The following is a 20,221-nucleotide window of genomic DNA, read 5'->3' as shown; positions in this document are numbered from 1 at the left end:
AAGCCATAAAAAACTCTTCTCCAGAATAAGAAATGCCAGATGCTAAAAAAAAGATTTTTTTAAATTTTAGGAAGAATGACTTGTAATTTCAGTATTATAAACTACTTTAAAATATTGGTGGAAAGAGAAAAACAGTGAATGTTCCAGTACATAATGTGTAAAATCCAATTTTTAAAAAACAAGAACAGAATGGACGACAGAGCAAGAAAAAGTTACTAACTTGGAAAAGACTCAGAGACCTACACTGTTCACTCTAAGTAGTCCAATGCCAGAGGAGGTTATAAATATGAAAATTCAGAGGCAACAATGTAATACAACAGGGCTAGCAAAAAAGTGGTTCTTGTGCTGCTGCTTCTCCCCGCCCCACCTACCCCATCCACTCCCAAGACAGCTGTCACTAATGCATCCCAGCAGCCTTCCTCTGAGCCAAGATAAAGCTTCAGACGTTTCCTTAACCAAGTACCTTGGGCAGCCTCTGACAGTGGCCAGTGTACCTCTACCAAATGCTGGTAGTTGCAGTATAGGATGAAAATAACTTGTTACTTCTTCATTAGGAGAGGATCCAAGGTAAAAATTCATAGCTTGAAAACAGAAAAGGCACACGGTTTCTTTAGAAGGTTTAACATTCAAGAGAAAGACTCTTAAATATATGCTTATTAAATCCCTGAACTTTAGAAATAATGATGGTCTCAAGTAACTAAAGAAAAGAGAGAAATAACATTTCAGGCCATCACAAATAAGAATAGTTTGAGATCATCCTATCAAGGTGCTGAAAACAATTCTTAAATCCACAGAACCTGCAGAAATTTTCCAGTGGGCAACCTCATCTTCAAAGAATTACCCAAGGGATATTTGACTTGGATAGGCTACAGCTACCAAAAAATAAAATAAATAATAAGCTTGTAGGGGAACCACTGATGAATGGAGAAGTTCAATTCGTTTGTATGGCAGCCCTTAAAAATGAGAAAAGACGTTTTAAACATGTTTCAAATGTCAGTTCTATCAGTCCTCGAATGGCTGTGGAGAGTGTATTAGGTGAATCCAATAACAGAAAACGTATTTCCCATTAGGGAATCCGAAGTTGTTCTTCAAGATAAAAATATAAATTTAGACTAATAAAATGATTAGATTGTTTTTTGCCTTTAAGTATTAAAGGGTAATGTCATTGCATATAAGGACCATTGATTTTAAAGCACATCAGTATAAATACCACTGGGAGAGAGAGAAAGCACTTCAATTAAACTATTGCCCAGTGCTTACTTCTTGCCTAGAATGTTCATATCCTACTTTTTGAAATTGTTCTTGTAGGCTTATTGAGACATGGAAGTGACCCCACTATGAAGAGCTATGACCAAGTTCACGCTCGTGGAAGCAGTGACAACTCTTACAATACCTTCCACCTGGCTGTCCGCAGTTGTAGGGTGCCATCAATTTTAAGACAGCATGATTTCAGGGATGTTACAATGTGAAAAGATGTGTGCCTTAGAACTGATGAATTGGATACCAGATTAGTTACCTTGCAGGTGGGTTTAAAAGGAAGGAACATGCTTAAGACAGAGAAATACGACTCACCAGGACACATATTGTACTGCAGGAGTGTTCACAACCCCTTGAATAAGGACTTGACCACTGCCCAGGGGAAGCATGGAAGCCTTCCAGTCAGGGCACAGAAATGTCCTTGGAGAAGAAGGCAGAAGTGACAAGAAGAGGGAAAAAACCCCAAATGAGGAGGAAGAGCCTAAATAGGACAAGCTGCGTTAAATGCCCCCCTTCTGTGGTCCTGGGATCTTACAATTTGGAGATTCAGTACACAATCACAAGGTTTTCACAATATATCCTGGTGCCACCAGTGCCACCATCAGACGGTGGGGAGAGCGGTGTCCGTCACATACGAGGTGCTCCGTATGTGTCTGGCGAGCAAGGGAGTGACTGTGTGCGTGCATGAGTTAGGGCTGTCCGTGGCAAAGATCACAGCTGTTCTCTTTTCCCTTGTCACCCCCAGAGAAACTTGAGAGTGAGAAGCTGAACGTGGCTGAGGTCACCCAGTCAGAGATTGCTCAGAAGCAAAAGCTGCAGACTGTCCTGGAGAAGATCAACGAAACCCTGAAGCTTCCTCCCAGGAGCATCAAGTGGAATGTAGACTGTGAGTTTTGCAAGGGAAAGCGGGGCCGTTAATGACACCTGCGGCCCCTGCCGTGGGGTTCCCCCAGGCCAGGCAGCCGCATCATGAGCTAGGCGGCCCGGGTGGGTGCAAACCCATTTATCTCTGAGCGACGTATGCCTTTCCTTAGAAAGAAAGCTATTGGGGACAATAGCACAATGTCCGAGTCTAGTGTTCCTTTTTTGTAAAAGGCCTTTCTGTAGAAAACTCATGTGAGATTGGAAGGGGAAGGAAGCTCCGATCCATTGAGCTACTTCTGAGTCTCAGCACAACCTTCCGGGAAAGCTCTTGTCTCCAGCTTGCAGAGGCTCTCGGAAGCAGAGATCCCTAGTTCGTGCAGCTGAGAAGCGGGGAGCAAGGACTTGGCTCTGTTCCAGCACCCAAGCCCTTCCTCCCACCCCCTTACTGTCCAGAGGGAGCAAAGGCTGCAGCTGAGAGCGTAGGCACTGGAACAGGATTGGAAAATTCAGATTTTCACACTAGCATAGCCCAAGGATCTCAGAAAGTATAAACTGTTCATTCTTTTGCTGCCTCAAGGGTCTGGCTATCTAATGTGGGCTTAAATGAGTCCCTATCAGAGTCAACATGAATTCAGTAGAATTTGGGGAATCCGGTAGCAACAACATATTTCCCATAGGAAACCCAAAGTTGTTATTTGTAATAGATAAAAATATGAATTTAGGTGAGTACAATGACTTAGACTGTGGTTTTTTGCCTTTAAGTATTAAGGGGTTAAGTACTAGAATTTACTGCATCTGATGTATGCAACTTAAAATGGACATCTCTTCCTTCCTACCCCTGCAAAAAGAAAAAAAAGCCTTTTAAACTTCAGAAAGAAAAGGGAATCTTCACCTCTCCAAGTTAGAGACCCAGCAACTGCCAGTGGCAGTCTCTTCAGTGGTTCCTAACACCCAACAAGGGAGGCGAGACGCCAAGTACCTCCTTCAGCATAATTACGCCTTTGCTTGCCCAGCGTGATAAGCTGCCTCGCACAGCTTCCCAGCCTTTGCTGGGAACAGGGCATCCTCTGCTGAGCAGAGGAGATACCTGAGGGCAGGACGAGGGGAGGCCACGACCCTTGGCCTTAGATGCTGTCCCGCGTCCCAGGGATGTTAATAGTATTCAGCAGGAGAAGGCAAAGTGGGGCTGATCACTAGATTGGGAAATGTATCTGCATTTTAGAAATCCATAATCGTCATAAGCATTCAAGTCCTCTAATGAAGACCCCTGCTTGGTTTTGTTTTATCCTATTTCCCACTCCTTTGAATATGGACCACCTCTATGTATCCCTCCAAAACAGAACAAAACACCTTTTCACTTACCATGGAACGCACTTTGGGAAAGACTGAAATAGAAGATGGGAGTTTTTTTGCCTTTTTTTTTGTTAGGCTTTTTTTTTTTTTTAGAGCAGTTTCAGGTTTACAGCAGAACTGAGCAGAAAGTAGAGTTCCCACATAGCCCTCCCCACCCACACGTATATACTCCCCTACCCTCAACATACCTCATCAGTGTGACATATTTGGTACAATCGATGAACCAACATGGACACATTGAATTTTTAAAGCCATATCAAAACCATTGTCTTCAGTGGCTTTGAATGATTTGTTTTGGGTTCACATTCACTTTCATTTCTTGTAGGGAGATGTGTATGAGTGAAATAATCATTCATCTGACCACTCTTATCTGGCTCTTCATTTTTTGCCATCACTGTCCACATCAATGCATATGTTTCATACTTTCACTTGATGAAGGCACACAAACTCATTTTGTTATTCTCTCTTAATGTTACATCACGCACATCTGTATTTGCATGTGGCCCTGGTAGTTATAATTTTTGATAGGTGCTCTGTTTCCTGGGGTAGATATCCCATAGTTAACTTAAACCGTGTGTTGACATTAATCCTTTTTTAGGGTGTTTTCCAGCTTATTGCTAATATCAGATAGTGTCAAGTTGAATGTTAAGTTGTGTCTCTTTTTGGCTTCTCTCGAATTATTCTCGTCAGATATATTTCCAGAACTGAGAGGACTTATCCTAGGTCAGAGGGAATAATTATCTCAGTGGCTTGCTCCCTGCAATGCCTCGGGACTTCAAGCAGCAGTGGTTCCTATCGTGAGGAATGTGGCAGGCATGACCCGACCCCTCCTCCCTCACTTATCTTCCCTGGCTGTTTCTGAGGACGTTGTGGCAACTTTCCACTCAGGAGAAGGGTGGTAGGGACAGCTGCTGAGTTCCCAAGGTCCTTGATCCTGGGCCTTAGGGAGTTCTTCCTTTTCTCTTTTTTTTTAATTCACAACAAGAATTTCCATTATTGAAAATTTAGAAAATACTAATAAATTCAAAGAGATTTAAATAACATCTAACGTATTTATGGTGCTTACTGTATGCCTAATACTAATGTAAACACTTCACATATTTTGATCCTTGTAATCTTCACTCAGCCATCTATGGTAAGAACTCTCTGTCCCCATTTTACAGATGGGACAGTCAAGGCGTAGAGAGGTTAAGAAACAATGAATGTCAGCTTCCTGAGGGCAAGGATTTTTGTCTCTTTCCTACTGTGTCTCTAAAACCTGGAAGCATGACTGGCACATACTAAGCACAGTACTTTTTGCTAGAGGAGTGTCATCGACCAAGGTCACACGGGAGGTGAAGGGAGGAGCCAGGCATGAGACAGAGTCCGGCCTTCATGTGCTCCCCTTCTTGAGCTGCCCATCAGATATAGGCACTGCCTTGTGGTGTGTTCCTTCAAGCTGTGTGTGTGTGTTGTGTGTGTGTGTGTGAAGAAATAAGTATGCCAATAAGCAAAATGCGGTACATACTTTATACATAAAACATTTTCTATTGTTATGAAGGTGAGATCAACCTGAATATATTGTTTAGAAGAGGTATATCTTTACAGATCATCAACTATCCTTCCATATGTCACTTTTAATATTATGACAGTATGGATGGATCATAATTTACTTAACTAATGATAGATTTTTAAGGTTGTTTTCCATTTGTTCACTGATATCAATACAGCGTGATGAGTCTCTGCTCAATGACATAATTACTTCTTCTTTAGGATAAAGACCTCGCAGTGGTAGTTTAGGGCCAAAGAATTTTAAGGTCCTAACACATATTGTCAAACTGCCTCCCCTCAAAACTGCACCAGGTTTTGTTTCCACCACAGTTTGTGTTTGGAGGACTATTTCTGTCTCAGCAGCTCCTTTGAAACGGTTGCCAGCCCTAGAGCGTCACTGTTGGCACAGCGGCCGCGGTGGCCAGTTTCTACCGCGGAGTCTTGGGTCTCGGCCCTGCTCGCACTCTGCACGTTTCCCTCCCGACTTGAGTGGCCCTGTCTTCTGCCCGGCCTCAGGGAGAAAAGTCCTGGGAGATGTGCAGAGAGACGGCAATGATGAGAGTGCCCAGATATGCAGAGGTAGTTAGAGGTTTTGTTAATTGAAAAGATAACATGTCTTTATTCTAAAGAAACGTTTGAAATAGGGAGGGGAAAAAACTACTCTAGCATAACAGTTTTCCTTATTTTTTTGTATTCCTTTCCAAGTCTTGATCTCAAGTACATGCTTGTGTGTGTGTGCACGTATGTGTAGTTATATAAATGTATATGTATTTTTATATACCTATATATAAATATATGTGTATTTATATGTATGTAAATCCATAAATGTATATGTTTACATTATTTCCATTGTTTCTCTTTAACATTACATTATTAATATTTATAGTTGCATTGTCTTAACAGTGATTTTCAGTGCATGCAAACTATTCCACTATGTGGCTGTACCATAATTTATTGAAGCAGTGACTATTAAACCATGCTTGGCCTAACCTGGAGATTTGCAAGGAAAAACCCAGGCATTGTTGCGGAGAAGAGAAGCAGCTGTGAGCGGGCTGCAGGCAGGACTCAGGGACCAGAACGGCTGTACTTTTTTCATCAGTTTTGCCTAATGGCTTTTAGAACAAAGGGTTTTTCTCCTTAGTAACAAAAAAATATTTGAAACCCACTGGCCTAAACCATCCTCTTGCTGTTGGATATAAGTGTTTCCCAGATTTTTTAAAGATAACAATATAATATACAATAATTAGTATCTGTACACATAGCATGTATGTGTTTATGAGAGAGAGAGAGAGAAACTGTATAGAGATGTCCAGTCAGAACTCAGGCTCCAGTCTGCCTGACATCGTGCACTCCGTTCCATCAGTCTTCTTCCAACTACTGAGAAAACTACAACCCAGTAGTTGCCCAGCCTTCTCCAACACAGATGAGTTAACATCCAGCACATAGCTCAGTAGCTACAAAAGCCAGCTGGGTCGTGAGCATCCCCTCCCAGATGTTCCTCAAAGATCATTGTCTATGCTGTGTATGGCACTCAAAAGGGCAACAGAGCCCTTTAGATGTCTCTCATGCCTTCCTCCAGGGGTCTTAAAGCCCTGAAAAAAGGAAGGGATCCAGTGTTCCTGACTCATGTCCATTGACTGAGAGCTTGCATTGTGTAGAGCCTTGGGACAAGGGCAGTGGTGATAACCCCAAGAGTCCATAGTCAGATGGGAAGGGAGAGGGGGTGCAAAGCAGGTGTGCTCATGGCTGTTGGAATAAACAAGAACATGGGGGTGGTGGAGGGCTGATCTGGGCTCAGAATTCAGCAGTTGCCAGGGGTTCCGGTGGAAACCTTGGATTAGAGCAGGGAGACACTACGTTGCAACCCAGCAACAACATGGTCTACGAAGGAGATCCATGGGTGACACTGGCCAAGAACTGAGGGGCTCAGGGTGAGGCCTGGGATGACCAAGGGTGTCCCCGGACCCATGGAGGGGCTGGAAGGGGCATCGGGTATGGTACTGCTACATTAGAATATCTGCTTATATCTCCCTAGAACTTAGAAGAAGATTCTCTAACTTTCCAATCATCCGTTATTTCAGCTGTTCATGCCAAGAGCCTGGTAGCCATCTTGCATCTGCTGGTTGCTCTCTCCCAATATTTCCGGGCACCAATCCGACTCCCTGACCACGTTTCCATCCAAGTGGTTGTGGTCCAGGTAAGTTGGAAACTACCACAAACATCTTGCGCCCTTAAAGGTATGGGAGCTAAGGCACACTGGGGAGCTTGCTAGAAAGGCAGCTGAATGAGTACTGAGTGTGTCTGGGTGTGCTCTCTGCTGGGAGGCATGTGCGTGAGCTTTCTGATGCACGTGGGCTTATCCCTGGTGTGTGTGCAAAGGGTGGGAGAGCGGTGCTTGCTTATGGGACAGCCTTGTGTGGGGTGTGTGCCTGGGCTTCTCGTGCTTTTGTCAGGAGGCAGCCTGTGTGTGTATATTCAAGGGTGTGTGTAGTGGGAATCAGGAGGAAAGATGTGTCTGTGTGTGTCCCGTAAGCCATGTAGAATCATCGTTTTCTGGTTAAACAATGCCCAGGTATTGAGAAGGGGCAGCTATCTGTGCATGTGGGGGCTTGTGTGCATGAGTGTTTGAGAGAGACCCCAGCTGGCTGTGCCCATATGGAGGGCAATGCTGCTTTTCACCTACCCGGAGAGGCACAGCCGGGATCTCAAGTCGTCTTTTCCAGATTGTTGGATGGAATTTCCATTCACACATGGCTGTGCAGTTTCCATGAGGAGTGACTGTCTCATTCTGCTCCTAACCCCATTAGACACTCAAATTCAATTTTATTTTCCAACTTCGTGCCTGTTGAGCAAAAGGGCATCATTTTGTTGGCTTATTTCTGTTCTTTCCCAAATAAACATGCTGCGAGGTGGAATGTCCCTTGTAGCAGCCCCCCGGTTACCCAGCGTTATCCAGGGTTCTTCTGGCAGCGATGCCGGCGCTCGGTGAGGAGGAGCCCGGAGGGTGGGTAGGCTTTGCCTGGGCAGCCAGGCCAGTTTCCAGGATGAAAGGTCATTGGGCTGAGTTCTCAGGGATCAGAAGTTAATGCGAGGGGAGGAAGACATCAGGGTGCTGCTCAGTTGTGCCCTAATGAAGTATTTCTTCCAGTGCCTTCTGGTTACTGAACTTGCTGAACATCAAGGGGGTATAATAGGACTATGACACCTTGGCCCTGCCTGCCAGGAGGAGCAGCAGAGAGGGCTGTCAGAAGCCCCTTGTCACTGCAGACGCGTGGTTCAGACACTAAGTGCAGCCAACTGGAAGGGACTAATTGGCCTCATTTATTGGGCTCTCAACTGCGTCAAGCACAGTGCTGAGCATTTTATAGATATGTGGCCAGCCCAGCGCATCCTGGTACAAGCATCTTCTTAGTGAATCCAAGCCACCTCTATTGTGTTATTTGTATCAATCAATACAAGTGTGGATCCATTTAGTTATATATTTTTAAACTCTTATTCAGGACTTGCTGCAGGGGCGAGGAGCGGGGGACACGGTGGTCACTGGGAGCCACGTCTCATGCCTTATTTTGAGCTCAGTTATGGGCCATCGGAAGGCTGCTGCTGGCTTAATTTCTCCTGTAGGCAGTTTTGTTAGCATGAGGGACAAAGGAGGACATGTTACAGAAAATGGCATCAATGCATGTCAGGTTTTATGGGGTATTTTGCCTTATCAAGTTAAACAGGCACAGAAGCAGGACACAGAATTGGCCATAAGACACTGACTGAACCGCAGGGAGAGCTCTTTAGGGAACAAACAATGGATGGAAGTGAACCAGGATGCTGTGTGAGGGGTCATTTAACCCAGATTTCTTTTCCATTCTGCCTAAAAGCATTTAATTCTGTGTGTAGTCAAAGATGAAGTTTCATGTCTGTGAATGGCCTCACAAAACAAGGACACAGATTCCATTAGCCCATGTGAAAAGTTTACATATGTTGGAGCTGAATTTGGAGAAAGTCCTGGTTTATCCTCACTGGATCCGTTTTAAATGGTATTTTTATTTTTTCTCTTCCTTTTTTGCTTTGAGAGTCCATTCTTCTTAATCGAATCCAGATACACTCTTGGCCCTGACCCAGCTCTACCTTTCCTTCTGTCAAAGTACTTTGCAAGGATGCTCGTTTCTGTGGCTGTTGGGAATATGAAAAAAAGGTTCTGGAAGTTTGGGCAGGAGGGTCAAGAAAGCAGGTTTCAGCTGAAACACGAATGCTGGGAGGCTCCTTTTTGACATCTGAGCCTTTGTGGAAGATGAATTTGCTCTGACAGCCTCTTGCCACGCCTAGACCATCCTCCAAGTGTCTGGTAACTGGTTGTGTAGGGACCTGATCAAATGCATCTCCCTCCTCCTCCTCATCAGAAGGTCATCCTGACCCCAGCACTCCTTCCTCAGCTCCCACGCCCACACAATGAGGTTTCAACTCCAAAGCGGTGCTCAATTGACTAACAGCAGCCACCGTCCCTCCAAATGGCCTCCTGAACACACCTGTGCTCTCCTGACTCTGCTTTTTTCTTGGGCCATTCCTCCCACTGGAATGAGCTCTGCTCTGTGTCCAGCCAAATCCTAGGTGTCCTTTAAGTTCCAATTCCAGAACCTGGAGGGTCTCCCTGACCGCCCCCTCCTCCAAGCTGGAAGTGCCTGTTCCCTTCCTGCACTCAGCACTTCCTGTCTGCAACGGGCAACCGTGTAATTGACTATCCACGACACATTTGAGAGTGAAAGGCGGTCCAAGTCTAATAACCGAGCTGGGACATGAGGCATAACCCAGGAGGACTCTTTGGGGAAAACTGTTCTCGCATACCTGTTCATCTACCTCATTTTACTCTAAGTTCCTCAAGGTCAGAAAGTATGTCATATGTCCCATGATGTTTGCTCTAAGTGCAGCCCAGGGGCTTGTATATAGAAGGCACTGATCAATTAGAGAAGAAAGAGGATGAATTGATGGGAGGGGGTGGATAGATGATGGATGCGTGGGTGGATGTGTGGGTGAACCTCGAGGGTGCTTACCCTTTTCTCAAAGAGTAAGCTGGCTACCCAAGGACTGTACTTCTTACTTAAAAGCTCCCCTATTTAAACATTGAAAAAACACTCTCCCTCTGTTTAAATTATCCAAGTTGGCCTCAGTTCCTCCACCCCAGCCCCACAGTTAAATGTGTTTCTCCGCTTCCCTCTGTGGCCCCAGCTGGAGGGCAGACACACCCTGGCCTTCATTTCCATTTGGTTTACTGTGGATTTCTCCAGGAGGCAAAGAGTTTGCTTCCAGCAGAAATGTCTTCCAATAAAGAAAGAAAAGATTCACCATCCAAGAAACAGCCAACTTATTTGGAATAAACAGTAATTGCACTTAAATATGAGTGGTACAGTCCAGTCCCAGGAAATCAGGGCCCTCGTTTCACTCCTAGCAGTCTGTCCTCTCTGGGTTCATTTCTTAAACGCCGGCGACTTTCTCAACATCAGGACTGCTGATCAGTTTTTTGTATTTTTCTAAAGCATATTTTTCTCTCCTCCTCCCAACCCTCTCCCCACCCCCGTTTTCAGAAACGAGAAGGAATCCTCCAGTCTCGGCAAATCCAAGAGGAAATAACTGGTAACACAGAGTATGTCAACACCATTGTTGCCAGCGATTCTGTAATGGAACACAGATGTTTCTCCAAAATTCATCCATTTGCTGATATTTAGTTTTCATTTATTGGGATTGCAAGAGGGATTAGACTTCAGCCAATGATTATAGTTTAGCCTTTTCCGTGCATTCAAAACATGCTTCTCAATGCTCAAGGTACAAACTTGGGTGGGGAAGTGGGGAGAGGGAATTAGCAGTGATTGAAAAATTCTAATTTTGTGGCACTCCAGGAAAAAGTGTGCCCAAAAAAGCCAACCAGCATGAAATCGTCATGCCATAAACACGGGGTTGAATTTAAATTGTTAACCTTCAAAAGGACGTTTTTCTTCCTTTGTTGAATCTTATTTATGTGGTCACATGCCATGACCTAGAAAGCCCCTCTCTACCTTGGGGTGGTGGATTGTTTGTTTTCCATTTACATTAAGAAATTGGAATATCAGAACGTGTAAGAGGTTTGTTATGGGAAAGGGGAGTCTTGTTCTGAAGCAGAAAGAGCAGGACGGTGTGCGTGGGTCTGAGATCCCTGGGCAGGCCTGAGCCCTGGCCGCCCGCAAAGTGGGGCAAAATTCATTTTTAGCATCTCCTGCTCCCTGACCTTTCCTCTATATTCCCCTGAACAAGAAGAGCAAAGTGGAAAGCGAAGGGACCTCTAAGCCAGCCTGGCTTGAGTTCAAATCCAAGTTCCGCCGCTTACTTGAGAGTGAGTCTCCTCTCCTCTCTGACCTCGGTTTCTTCACCTTTGAAGTGGGAGCATTTTCCTCACTCAGTCACTAGGAAAAGTGCTCCTTCCCCAGCCGAGGCTGGTGGGATCGAGGTGCTGCCTGTCTGGACCACGCTGTGCATGTGCCTTAAAAAGGCTCTGGGTCAGGCAGAGGTGTGGATACCCAGGTGATGGCCCGGCAGAGACCCCTGCACGTCACTCCAGAGGCCAGTCTTGGCAGCCGGTGGACAGCTGATATACAAGGGCCTCGATTCTGTGAGGAGTTCGGGAGAGAAGTGCCCAGGCTCAGGCCTGTTGGGAGGAGAGTTCCCCTCCGTCCTGCCCCACACCTCCCCTTCTCTATGCTGGGCTGGTCTGCGCCTGCTGTTTCCCCTTCCAGAAAAGAGGAAGATGTACTGAGAGGAGTGGGACCTGTGAGAAACCCCCAAATCAGGGAACACAAAGTTACAGTTTGCAGAGCAATCTGCTGCCTGTAATGCTTTCTGTGGCCTCTCCCGGCCACCCTGCCCCACAGACAGAAACACGGAGGCAGACTCCTAATAACAACACCACAGGTGTGGCTTTTGACTCCATTGATGTTCATAATAAACACACGAAGCAATGATTAGACCTGAAACCTCACAGCCCAAAGGTGGAGGAGACCACCCTTGGTCTACTCAACTTGAACTCCAAGTTCAGCATTCTTCCCAGTACACTACTGGCAAATCATAGCTTAACAGGTGATAGATGTACAGCTGGAATAAACCAACATAATAAGAACCAACACGTATTGAGAAAAAGTGTATTGAGCATTTAGTAGATACTGGGAATTATGCGTAAATCTCTTTACATATTAAATCATTTAATGCTCACAACGCCCTATTGAGGCATTTACCATTATTATCCTCATTTTAAAGATAAGAGACCTGGAGCCCAGAGAGGTTTAGTAGATTGCCTGAGGTCACACAGCAAGCAAGTAAGCAATCTTAATCTGTGGAATTTAAACCAAAGTGGTCTGTCCCTAATGCTTGTGCTCTCAGTACTTTGCTGCTTCACTGCTGTGAGTGTGGTTCCAGCTCCTGCCCTCTTTGAGAAAACCTATTCTGGACCAATGGCAGGAGCAGTTTGGTGGGCACCACAGGGTGGACAGGAGAGAGCCTAACCTGACCTCCCCAAGCAGATGCCCTCCACAGCCTGGGCAGTGAAATGCCACACTGGGGTGGTACCTGAGCTCTGCTCCTAAAATATGCTTGGGGATCTTGAGTCTCTGATCCCTCAATACTCTTTCTCAACTGTAAACAATCATGTGAGTTTACTTAAGGCAAGAAATAGTCCTTTAAGCATCACTTACACCAGGGTTTGTGCAAACACCAGTGTATCTGTATAGCAGGTGGTAATGTGGTAAAGACCACCAGTAGCTGGAGATTTAGTGCAGAATAAAATGCCAAGGAAGGAAGGTTTGGGGGATCTGTTACCAAGGGGGATGAGAGAAGACTCACACTGTTTTCTTTCTCCTTTTCCTGTAGGGCTCTTTCCGGAAGGCATGGTGAGTTGCATAAGGTTGTCCGCTGGTGCTGGTGGCTGCCATGGGGTCCAGTTAATCCTGTAGCAGCTGGGAAGAACAGGCACTCAGCTTGCTTTCTGCATGTGTGTCTGCACCAGCCTGGGGACAGGGCTGGCTGGTAGGGAGGGTCAGTGCACCGGTGGGAAGAGGAGAAGTGACCACAGCTGCAGTTTTCTTGCAAGTAACCAGACCACCGACATTTCTGGGCTTCTGGATGGGTCTTGGGCATCTGCAGGGCAGTCTTGCTCTAAGCAGACCATGGAAGTAAAGGAAGAGATGTATTTATGTGCTCAGGACTGTCCCCTCTCCCTACTCTGTCCAGCCCTCCTAAAGCTGCCTCTTTCCTCATCACACCTCCTGCCTCTCCTGTTTCCCAGAACTTTGCTTATAAAGTCTGTGAATGTCCAGATCACACCCCCCATTCTGGCCATCTCAGATTTACCCATCGGTGTGAGAGTAGGAGAGGCAGCCCCAGCACCACAAGCCCTCCCGGCGCCAGGCTCCTCCTGGAGCCTTCTCATTCCCAGCCACAGGGCCCTCCACTAGTTCACCTCTCAAATCGGAGGAGCGGGGGAGCTGTGCAGGGAAAATCCCTGCAGGGGGCATGGCTTTGCTGTTTACTCTGATCCTGTATTTACTGTGGATAATATTTTGAAATATTCTGATCACACAAATAACTCAGATCAGTAGATACTTCCGAGTTTACAGAGCACATCCATTCTTGTCTTCCATCCTCAGAACCCACCTGGGGGAGGTTCATGTCTCAGTGGGCAGTTTTATAGGAGAGGAAAGTGAGGCTGAAAGGGCTGAAGTGACTGGATCACTCAGGAGGGGGAGCTCCCCTTCCGTCCGGGGGCTCCCTGGCTCCCAATCTGCTTATCTGCTCTCTACCAGGAGGCCTGTCTTGGGCATCATGGTTTTGAAAATTAGGGGGTAAATTGATTGGATATCTGGATGACATTCTGCTTTGAAAAAGCTTCGGGAACACTTTGGAACCTTGACTAAACCACGATATCAAGGAATACAAACAGTGAAGAGAAATGATCAATTCTTGCTGGAGCCCCTGAACCCCAGCCCAGAAGAGGACTGACACAGAGGGGAGAGAGAGAGACACACACACACACACACACACACACCCTCCAAGAATCAACCCCAAACCCAGTTTCCCAAGCTCCCAGCACAATCTCATACCCCACAGAATCCCCTTCTGGAGCTGACCACTGGCCTGTGAGAGCTCATGGCTGGGACCTGCAGTGGCATCACCTCTAGGCTCTGCTTCACCTTTTCCTCTTTTTCAGAACGTGATGCCTTTGACACCTTGTTCGACCATGCACCAGACAAGCTCAACGTGGTGAAAAAGGTGGGAGACAGGTGCTTGGGAAGGGGGAGGGAGGGAGGGAGTGGGGGAGGGAGGGGAGTGAGCTGTTGCAAACCATTAGGAAAACCCACCCCTGCAGCTAGCAAGCCTCCCCAAACTGGTGTCATCCTCAGATCTTTGCAGCTACGGGGCTTTCCTGCTGAATGTCCATTTTTTCCTGTCTTGTTCTCACTGGATACCTCATTTAGTCTCTTCTCCAGTGTCTTTTGGGGGTTCTGAGGCTATGAGCCCCCTGCCTTCCCACCCACACTGAACCCCCAACCATCCCTACTCCTCACGTAGACCTCCCTCTGTCTCCCTGGGCACAGGCACCTGGACCTAGGAGGGACTGGAAGGAGGACCAATGGGGTCACTTCTTCTCTGGCCCCCTGCCCCTGGGCTGGGACATTCCACCTGTCATTCTGCCCCCTCAGCACTCCCTGCACCTTGTACAGTCCTGAGTATGGCCAGCTGAGTCACACAATGCATGGACCGCACCTCCTACGGGCCATCCTTTCCTGTCAACTCGAGGAGCTTTGCAGGAAAAGCCTCACAGGCTGCTCAGCCTTGCTCAGCCTGGCCCAGTGATCCCAGGCCCTGCGCTTTTGGCTGGCCTCGTCCCATGTGCTCACGGGGGAGTCATAGAGGCAGCCCCCTCTGTCTGGCACTGGCCAGAGTCCCCATCTCACTGCCTGGCTTGTGCTTTTCTTCTAGACGCTCATCACTTTTGTGAACAAGCACCTGAATAAACTGAACCTGGAAGTCACGGAACTGGAAACCCAGGTGGGTGACAGTGCAGGGTGCAAGGTACGGCCCCCCTCGCCAGCCACCGTTGCCAGTGCCCCAGCCCACACGGCCAGGAGGGCTTTCCACCCTGACCCTGGAGCTTTTACGGGGAGTACAGGAATCTCTTCTACTCCGAGGGATGCATGGCATGACACTTCTCTGAATTTCTTCCAATTTTTTACTTTGAAAAGCTGCAAGAATATTATCATGGATCCCCACCCACACCAGTTAACTTTTGGCCACCTTTGGGGTTTTTCTCTACCCCTAAATACTTTATCATACATCCTCTTAAGAACAAGTACATTCTCTTAGATAATCACAACTCAGTAATCAAACCCAGGCAGTTTTAACATCAGTACGATATGTTACTCTGTTGAGGTTGAGCCATGTGAGCTTGCTGGTATCTGACTGCTCTTGACAATGTCACATGCTTCAAAGAAGCACAGCTGCCCTCGGATTCTCACCTGCTGCATTCAGTTGTCATGTCTCTTTAGTCTCTAATAGAGAGCAAGTCCTCAGCCTCTCTGCCTAACATGGGCATTGTTGAAGAGCATGGGCCCTTTGGTTGGTACGACACTAGAGTTCTTTCTCTCTTTTTCTCCCTCATGATTGGCGCTAGGAACACTACCACCTTGGCAATGCTGTGTTCTTCTCAGGCACTTCTGTCCCTCAGTCCCATTCCTGGTGCTGGTAACTTTGATCGTTTGACTAAACTGGTGTCCACCCTATTCCCCTACTATAAGGCTCTCCCTCTTCATAATGAATGATGCATCTTTATTGGGAGATACTTTGAGACTGTCATGTATCCTCTTTCCTAACCTCCTTTAATTTCTGATGAACTTCTAAAGTGTGGTTTTCTTTTGAACCCATGGGCACCTCCTGTTCTCTTTACAGGCATTGCCTGGGTCTGACTGAGCTCTCCTTGGGTGTGTCTGGACTCTGGAGTCAGCTTCATATACTCTTTGGGAGATAGGGAATGCTCCGCAGAAGTGATGGGTTTCTGGAGAGGGCTGGAACGAGCACCTCCTCTTCAGTTTTCTGGGCAGGAAGTGCTAGGAAGGGGGTCTCTGCCAAGCACTGTCTGGGAGTTTTACCACCCGGTCATGGGGAGTAGTCCAGGTCAGGGGCACTCGGAGCTGTGAGTAACCCTGACCCTAATCCAAGGCCCTCCCCTGAGTTGATAAATTGTATCATTTCATTCTCAATCCATTCCAGCCACAGTCAGAATGGTCCCAGTTAACTAGTTCTGGGGAAGTGCCTTGATTCTGACACAGATACTGGTGTCTGCTTCCCATCGCCCACCCTGGGGTGGCCTGGGATGAGTCATACTCCGGCCCTACCCGCCTGAGTTGTAGACCAGATGGATGGATGGTCTCTACTATCCTTGAGGTGAGGGACTAGGCTCTAAGCCTCTTGCCATGGCCCTTGGCACACAGTTGGGCTTTGTCCGCAGAGCCAGGCAGCTGTGTTGTCCTCCCCGACACCAGCAGCAGTCATGAATGTTTATGAAGTGCTCCCTATGTGCCACGCAGTGTTTTAGGCACTTGACATTTACTTAGTCCTCGTGATAGCCCTTTGAATTAGATTCTATACTCTTATGCTTCTCACTTTATGGATGAGGAAAATGAGGTGCAGAGCAGCTCCATGACTTGCTCAAGTCACGCAGCTAGTAGGCAGTGGAGCTGGCGGCCCAGCCCCGGAGCGCACGTCCCTAACAGCTGCACTGTGCTGCCTCCCAGGCAGGAGAGACTGCCCAGGCCTGCACGACACTAGAGTTCTTTCTCTGTTCATAAGGCAGAAGTCACCCTAGTGGCCACGTGCCGTTGGCCTTGGACATCCCCTTTCCCTTATCCCTCTGACCTCCCTAGTGAACTCCTACTCATCCCTCACCTCTCCATCCAGGCAGCGCCTCCTCCTGAAGCCTTCCCTGCTGCCTTTAGCGGGAGTGAGTGGCCTCTGTCAGTCTCATGCAAGCCCACATGCTTCCTTCCATCAGAGCAGCTGTTGCATTTCTTCCACACCAGTGTCCCCACTGGACTGTGAGCTCCTCCAGGGCAGGGGCTACACTTGACTCATCTCTGTGGCCCCTGTCCCAGATCAGGGCTTGGTACCCAGTTGGTGCCCAATAAATGCTGGACCAGCTGAGATCAGGACCTTAGGCTTATGGCTTCTGTGCTGAACCAGCCAGACATAGCCAGACAAGGGGCAGGCCTGCTACAGAGCAACCCTTCTACCCTGAGCCACTGTTCCTCACCCCAGCAGCAGCCTGCCTGGGGCTACAGCCTTTGGAGGATTGACATGGAAGCTGACAAGCCCCCTTGGTGGGCTTGGGCTGAGGGGCTCAGGGACCCAGTGCCTTCACCTGGCTCTCCCCCTCCAGTTTGCAGATGGAGTGTACCTGGTGCTGCTCATGGGGCTCCTTGAGGGCTACTTCGTGCCCCTGCACAGCTTCTTCCTGACCCCGGACAGCTTTGAACAGAAGGTAAGGGGAGGTGACGTCAGGGGAGGCCCCTAGCCCACACCTCCACTGGGGCCATCTGGGAAAAAGGCAGTGGCTTCCTGTCTGCTCAGGGTCTTCTGTGGTTGGATGGGGGGAGGGGGCCACTGGGATGAGCAGCTGAGCTGGGAAGCAGATACCCGTGCATCACCAAGCATCCTGAACAGCTTTCCCTCCCCTTCAGCCTGGCCCTGGTCCTCTAGCCATAGGCTCTTGCTGGGGGCCACAGCTCAGCCTCTTCTCTCCCCAGAGGTGACAGGGAAGGTGGCTGCAAGGCTGGTCAGACCTGAGGGTGGGTGAGTGTCCTCTGTCTCACACAGGCCCACGTTATTCTCTTGATCAGAACAATTATACTCAGAGAGTATGGCCAGAAGGTAGCCAAGTTCTGATGCCTCTCATCGGCTGCCACAGCCGGCTGCCTGCTAGACAAGGGGCATTTGGTCTCAAGCAGAAATCCTTTTCTGCCTCTTGAACGTGTCTTGCCATCTGATACTCTCAACTGTGTGCACTTAGACCCCTGCGGTTACAGTCTTGGCAGTGACACAGGAACACAGTATGACAGGAAGAGGATTTTGAACTCCTCCAGGAGTGTTACTTCACCCACAGCAGGCTGGGCTGGCTGGCATTCCACGTGGTGGCCCATTTTGGTAGCTTCATTTCTCCTTCCAGTAGTGGCCTCGTTTGAGCTCAGCCTCTGCGCCTCTGGCTACGGTGCTGGCCCCTTCACTTTCCTGGGCAGGTCTCAGGGAGCCGCGAGGGTCCAGGAATGAGTGCAGCACCTCACACACTGCATTTCTCTTTCCAGGTCTTGAACGTCTCCTTTGCCTTTGAGCTCATGCAAGATGGAGGATTGGAAAAGCCAAAACCACGGCCAGAAGGTACTTTGCTCTTCTCTGGGTGGGTGACAAGATGGCCCCTGCGCACGAGTTTTCAGGGCACAGGGCAGGGCTCATGTTTGATACCAGAGGGAGGACTGTCTTTTTCGAAGTTTTCTTTGCCATTTACAGGGGAAGGTGGGACAGGGCGCAGCTGCTCAGTCCTGTGAGCTGCAGGTCACACAGCTGTGGGGGAAAAACAGAATCTGAACTCACACATGGGATCGCAGGGATAATGGCCAGTGCAGATGGTGCGCAGAGCAGAGGTGCTGCTGCAGGAACTGCCCTGTGCCCGATCTCCAGGTTCTTCTGTCCCTGGACAGGGTGCTGGCCTGCCCAGGAGCTGCCTCCCAGGTAAGGGAGGGGGAAGAGGCAGGGGCCCTCGCAGGCAGCTCTGCTCTGAGCATAACTGCCTTTCCTGTCCTTTGCCTGCTCCAACTCTGCCCAAGGACGAGGCTTGATTTGTCAAGTTTGTGTTGTAAATGTGAAGACTGAAAAAAATACAAAAGGAGCAAAATGTTCCAGTAGCCCTCCCAGGCTTTTGTGGGTATAGGAGGAGATGGTGACAGCTGGACCAAACTGAAAGGACCAGCATCCTAGACAGGCTGGCGATGTGAGCAAAAGTCCTGCCTGGGGAATGAGGGCTCAGTTTGTGAAACAGCAAAGCATGTGGCTAAGCCCTGGGTCCAGTCCCTACCCCAGCCTTGGGCAACTTAGTTACCCTCTCTGACCCTATGTTTCATGTCTATAAAAATGGGACTCCTAGGGACATACACATGCTCTGATTAAATGAGATGATATCTGATGCACAGCACCTGATACCTAATAATGAGCGTAAGCAGTTACCCATTTGGTGGGAATATTAAGAGTATGAATTGAATAATAGTTGACGATGATGAAACAAGTCATGGAGGGACTTGAGACCAAGGCAGCAAGTTTGGACCCAATTCTGTAGGCAGTGGGAGTCATGGAAGGTCCATGAGCAGGTGAGTGATGTGATTGTAACTCTATTCCAGGGAGATCATTTGAAGGCAGTGTGAAGAACAGATATTTAGATGTGGGGCACCAGCGACAGCACTAGGGAACCCAGAAGGAAAAACAAGCTTGGGAGGGGGCATAAGGATGCCAGCTTTGAAAACCTTGAGGTTGACACCTAGGCACTGACAAGCAGAATTGGAGTTCAAGCAGATCAAGGCTGTGGTTATATGACTAGAAGCCTTCCGCTTATACACCAAGAGAGCATGGGACAACAGGAAAGCATGTAGAGGAGGGTGAGGGACATATCTTGTAGGAATGCCTTTACTTTACAAAGCTGGAGGAGAAAGCAGGAAAACCAGAGAAGAGGGCTCAGTCCCTGTCTCATGACTTTCCAGACTCCGGTAACTATCAGCTCTAGACAACAAAAGCCAATCCCTTATTCTTATTTATCATCATCTTGTTCTAAGCACCTGGTCATTGCCAGAGGAGGACCTCTAGTAAAGCTAGTGTCCCTCTCAGGGCTCTGCCTCTGCAAGGCCACTCTAGCCATCCTAATGCCTCTAGGAATGGACTCTGAGTGTCCCATGGCCAGCAGATCAACGCCCTGCTTCTGGGTAGGGGAGACACAGCAGGAGAGTTCCCGCCAGCGTTTCTGCTTCCATTCTCTTGAACTGCTTAATGTGAAACTTCCTGGTTACAGATTGGGAGTACGTCTTCTAATACTTCAGTTTTCAAGCACTGATTTCCCTTAAGACAGTTTCCCAATATCAATTAGCCTGTAGGGATATTTCAGCATATAGATGGCATT

At 47.9% G+C, this 20,221-nt stretch overlaps 1 protein-coding gene and 1 long non-coding RNA gene across 4 annotated transcripts in view; one reads left to right on the top strand and one right to left on the bottom strand.

The window, feature by feature from the left end:
- Nucleotides 1–20,221, bottom strand: part of LOC116666438 — a 72,814-nt gene that overhangs the window by 19,031 nt on the left and 33,562 nt on the right. Inside the window, exons 3-4 of the long non-coding RNA XR_004323286.1 lie at nt 17,847–18,621; nt 12,856–13,167 (exon numbers count right to left, since the gene is read on the bottom strand). This is a non-coding gene — a long non-coding RNA (uncharacterized LOC116666438). The remainder of the gene's footprint in view (nt 1–12,855; nt 13,168–17,846; nt 18,622–20,221) is intronic.
- The window catches only part of PARVA (parvin alpha), a 146,379-nt gene that overhangs the window by 111,224 nt on the left and 14,934 nt on the right, over nt 1–20,221 (top strand). For all 3 annotated transcript variants that reach the window (XM_032489010.1, XM_032489009.1, XM_032489011.1), the window contains exons 5-12: nt 2,003–2,143; nt 7,086–7,201; nt 10,575–10,633; nt 12,883–12,902; nt 14,219–14,280; nt 14,992–15,060; nt 17,444–17,545; nt 18,366–18,438. In XM_032489010.1, the coding sequence (XP_032344901.1) occupies nt 2,003–2,143; nt 7,086–7,201; nt 10,575–10,633; nt 12,883–12,902; nt 14,219–14,280; nt 14,992–15,060; nt 17,444–17,545; nt 18,366–18,438 (642 nt within the window). The remainder of the gene's footprint in view (nt 1–2,002; nt 2,144–7,085; nt 7,202–10,574; nt 10,634–12,882; nt 12,903–14,218; nt 14,281–14,991; nt 15,061–17,443; nt 17,546–18,365; nt 18,439–20,221) is intronic.

This window comes from Camelus ferus, chromosome 10 (genome assembly GCF_009834535.1).
Source record: "Camelus ferus isolate YT-003-E chromosome 10, BCGSAC_Cfer_1.0, whole genome shotgun sequence".
Taxonomy (NCBI): Eukaryota; Metazoa; Chordata; class Mammalia; order Artiodactyla; family Camelidae; genus Camelus; species Camelus ferus.
Note: the sequence above shows the minus strand (reverse complement) of the source record. Positions and strands in the feature narration are given on the sequence as shown.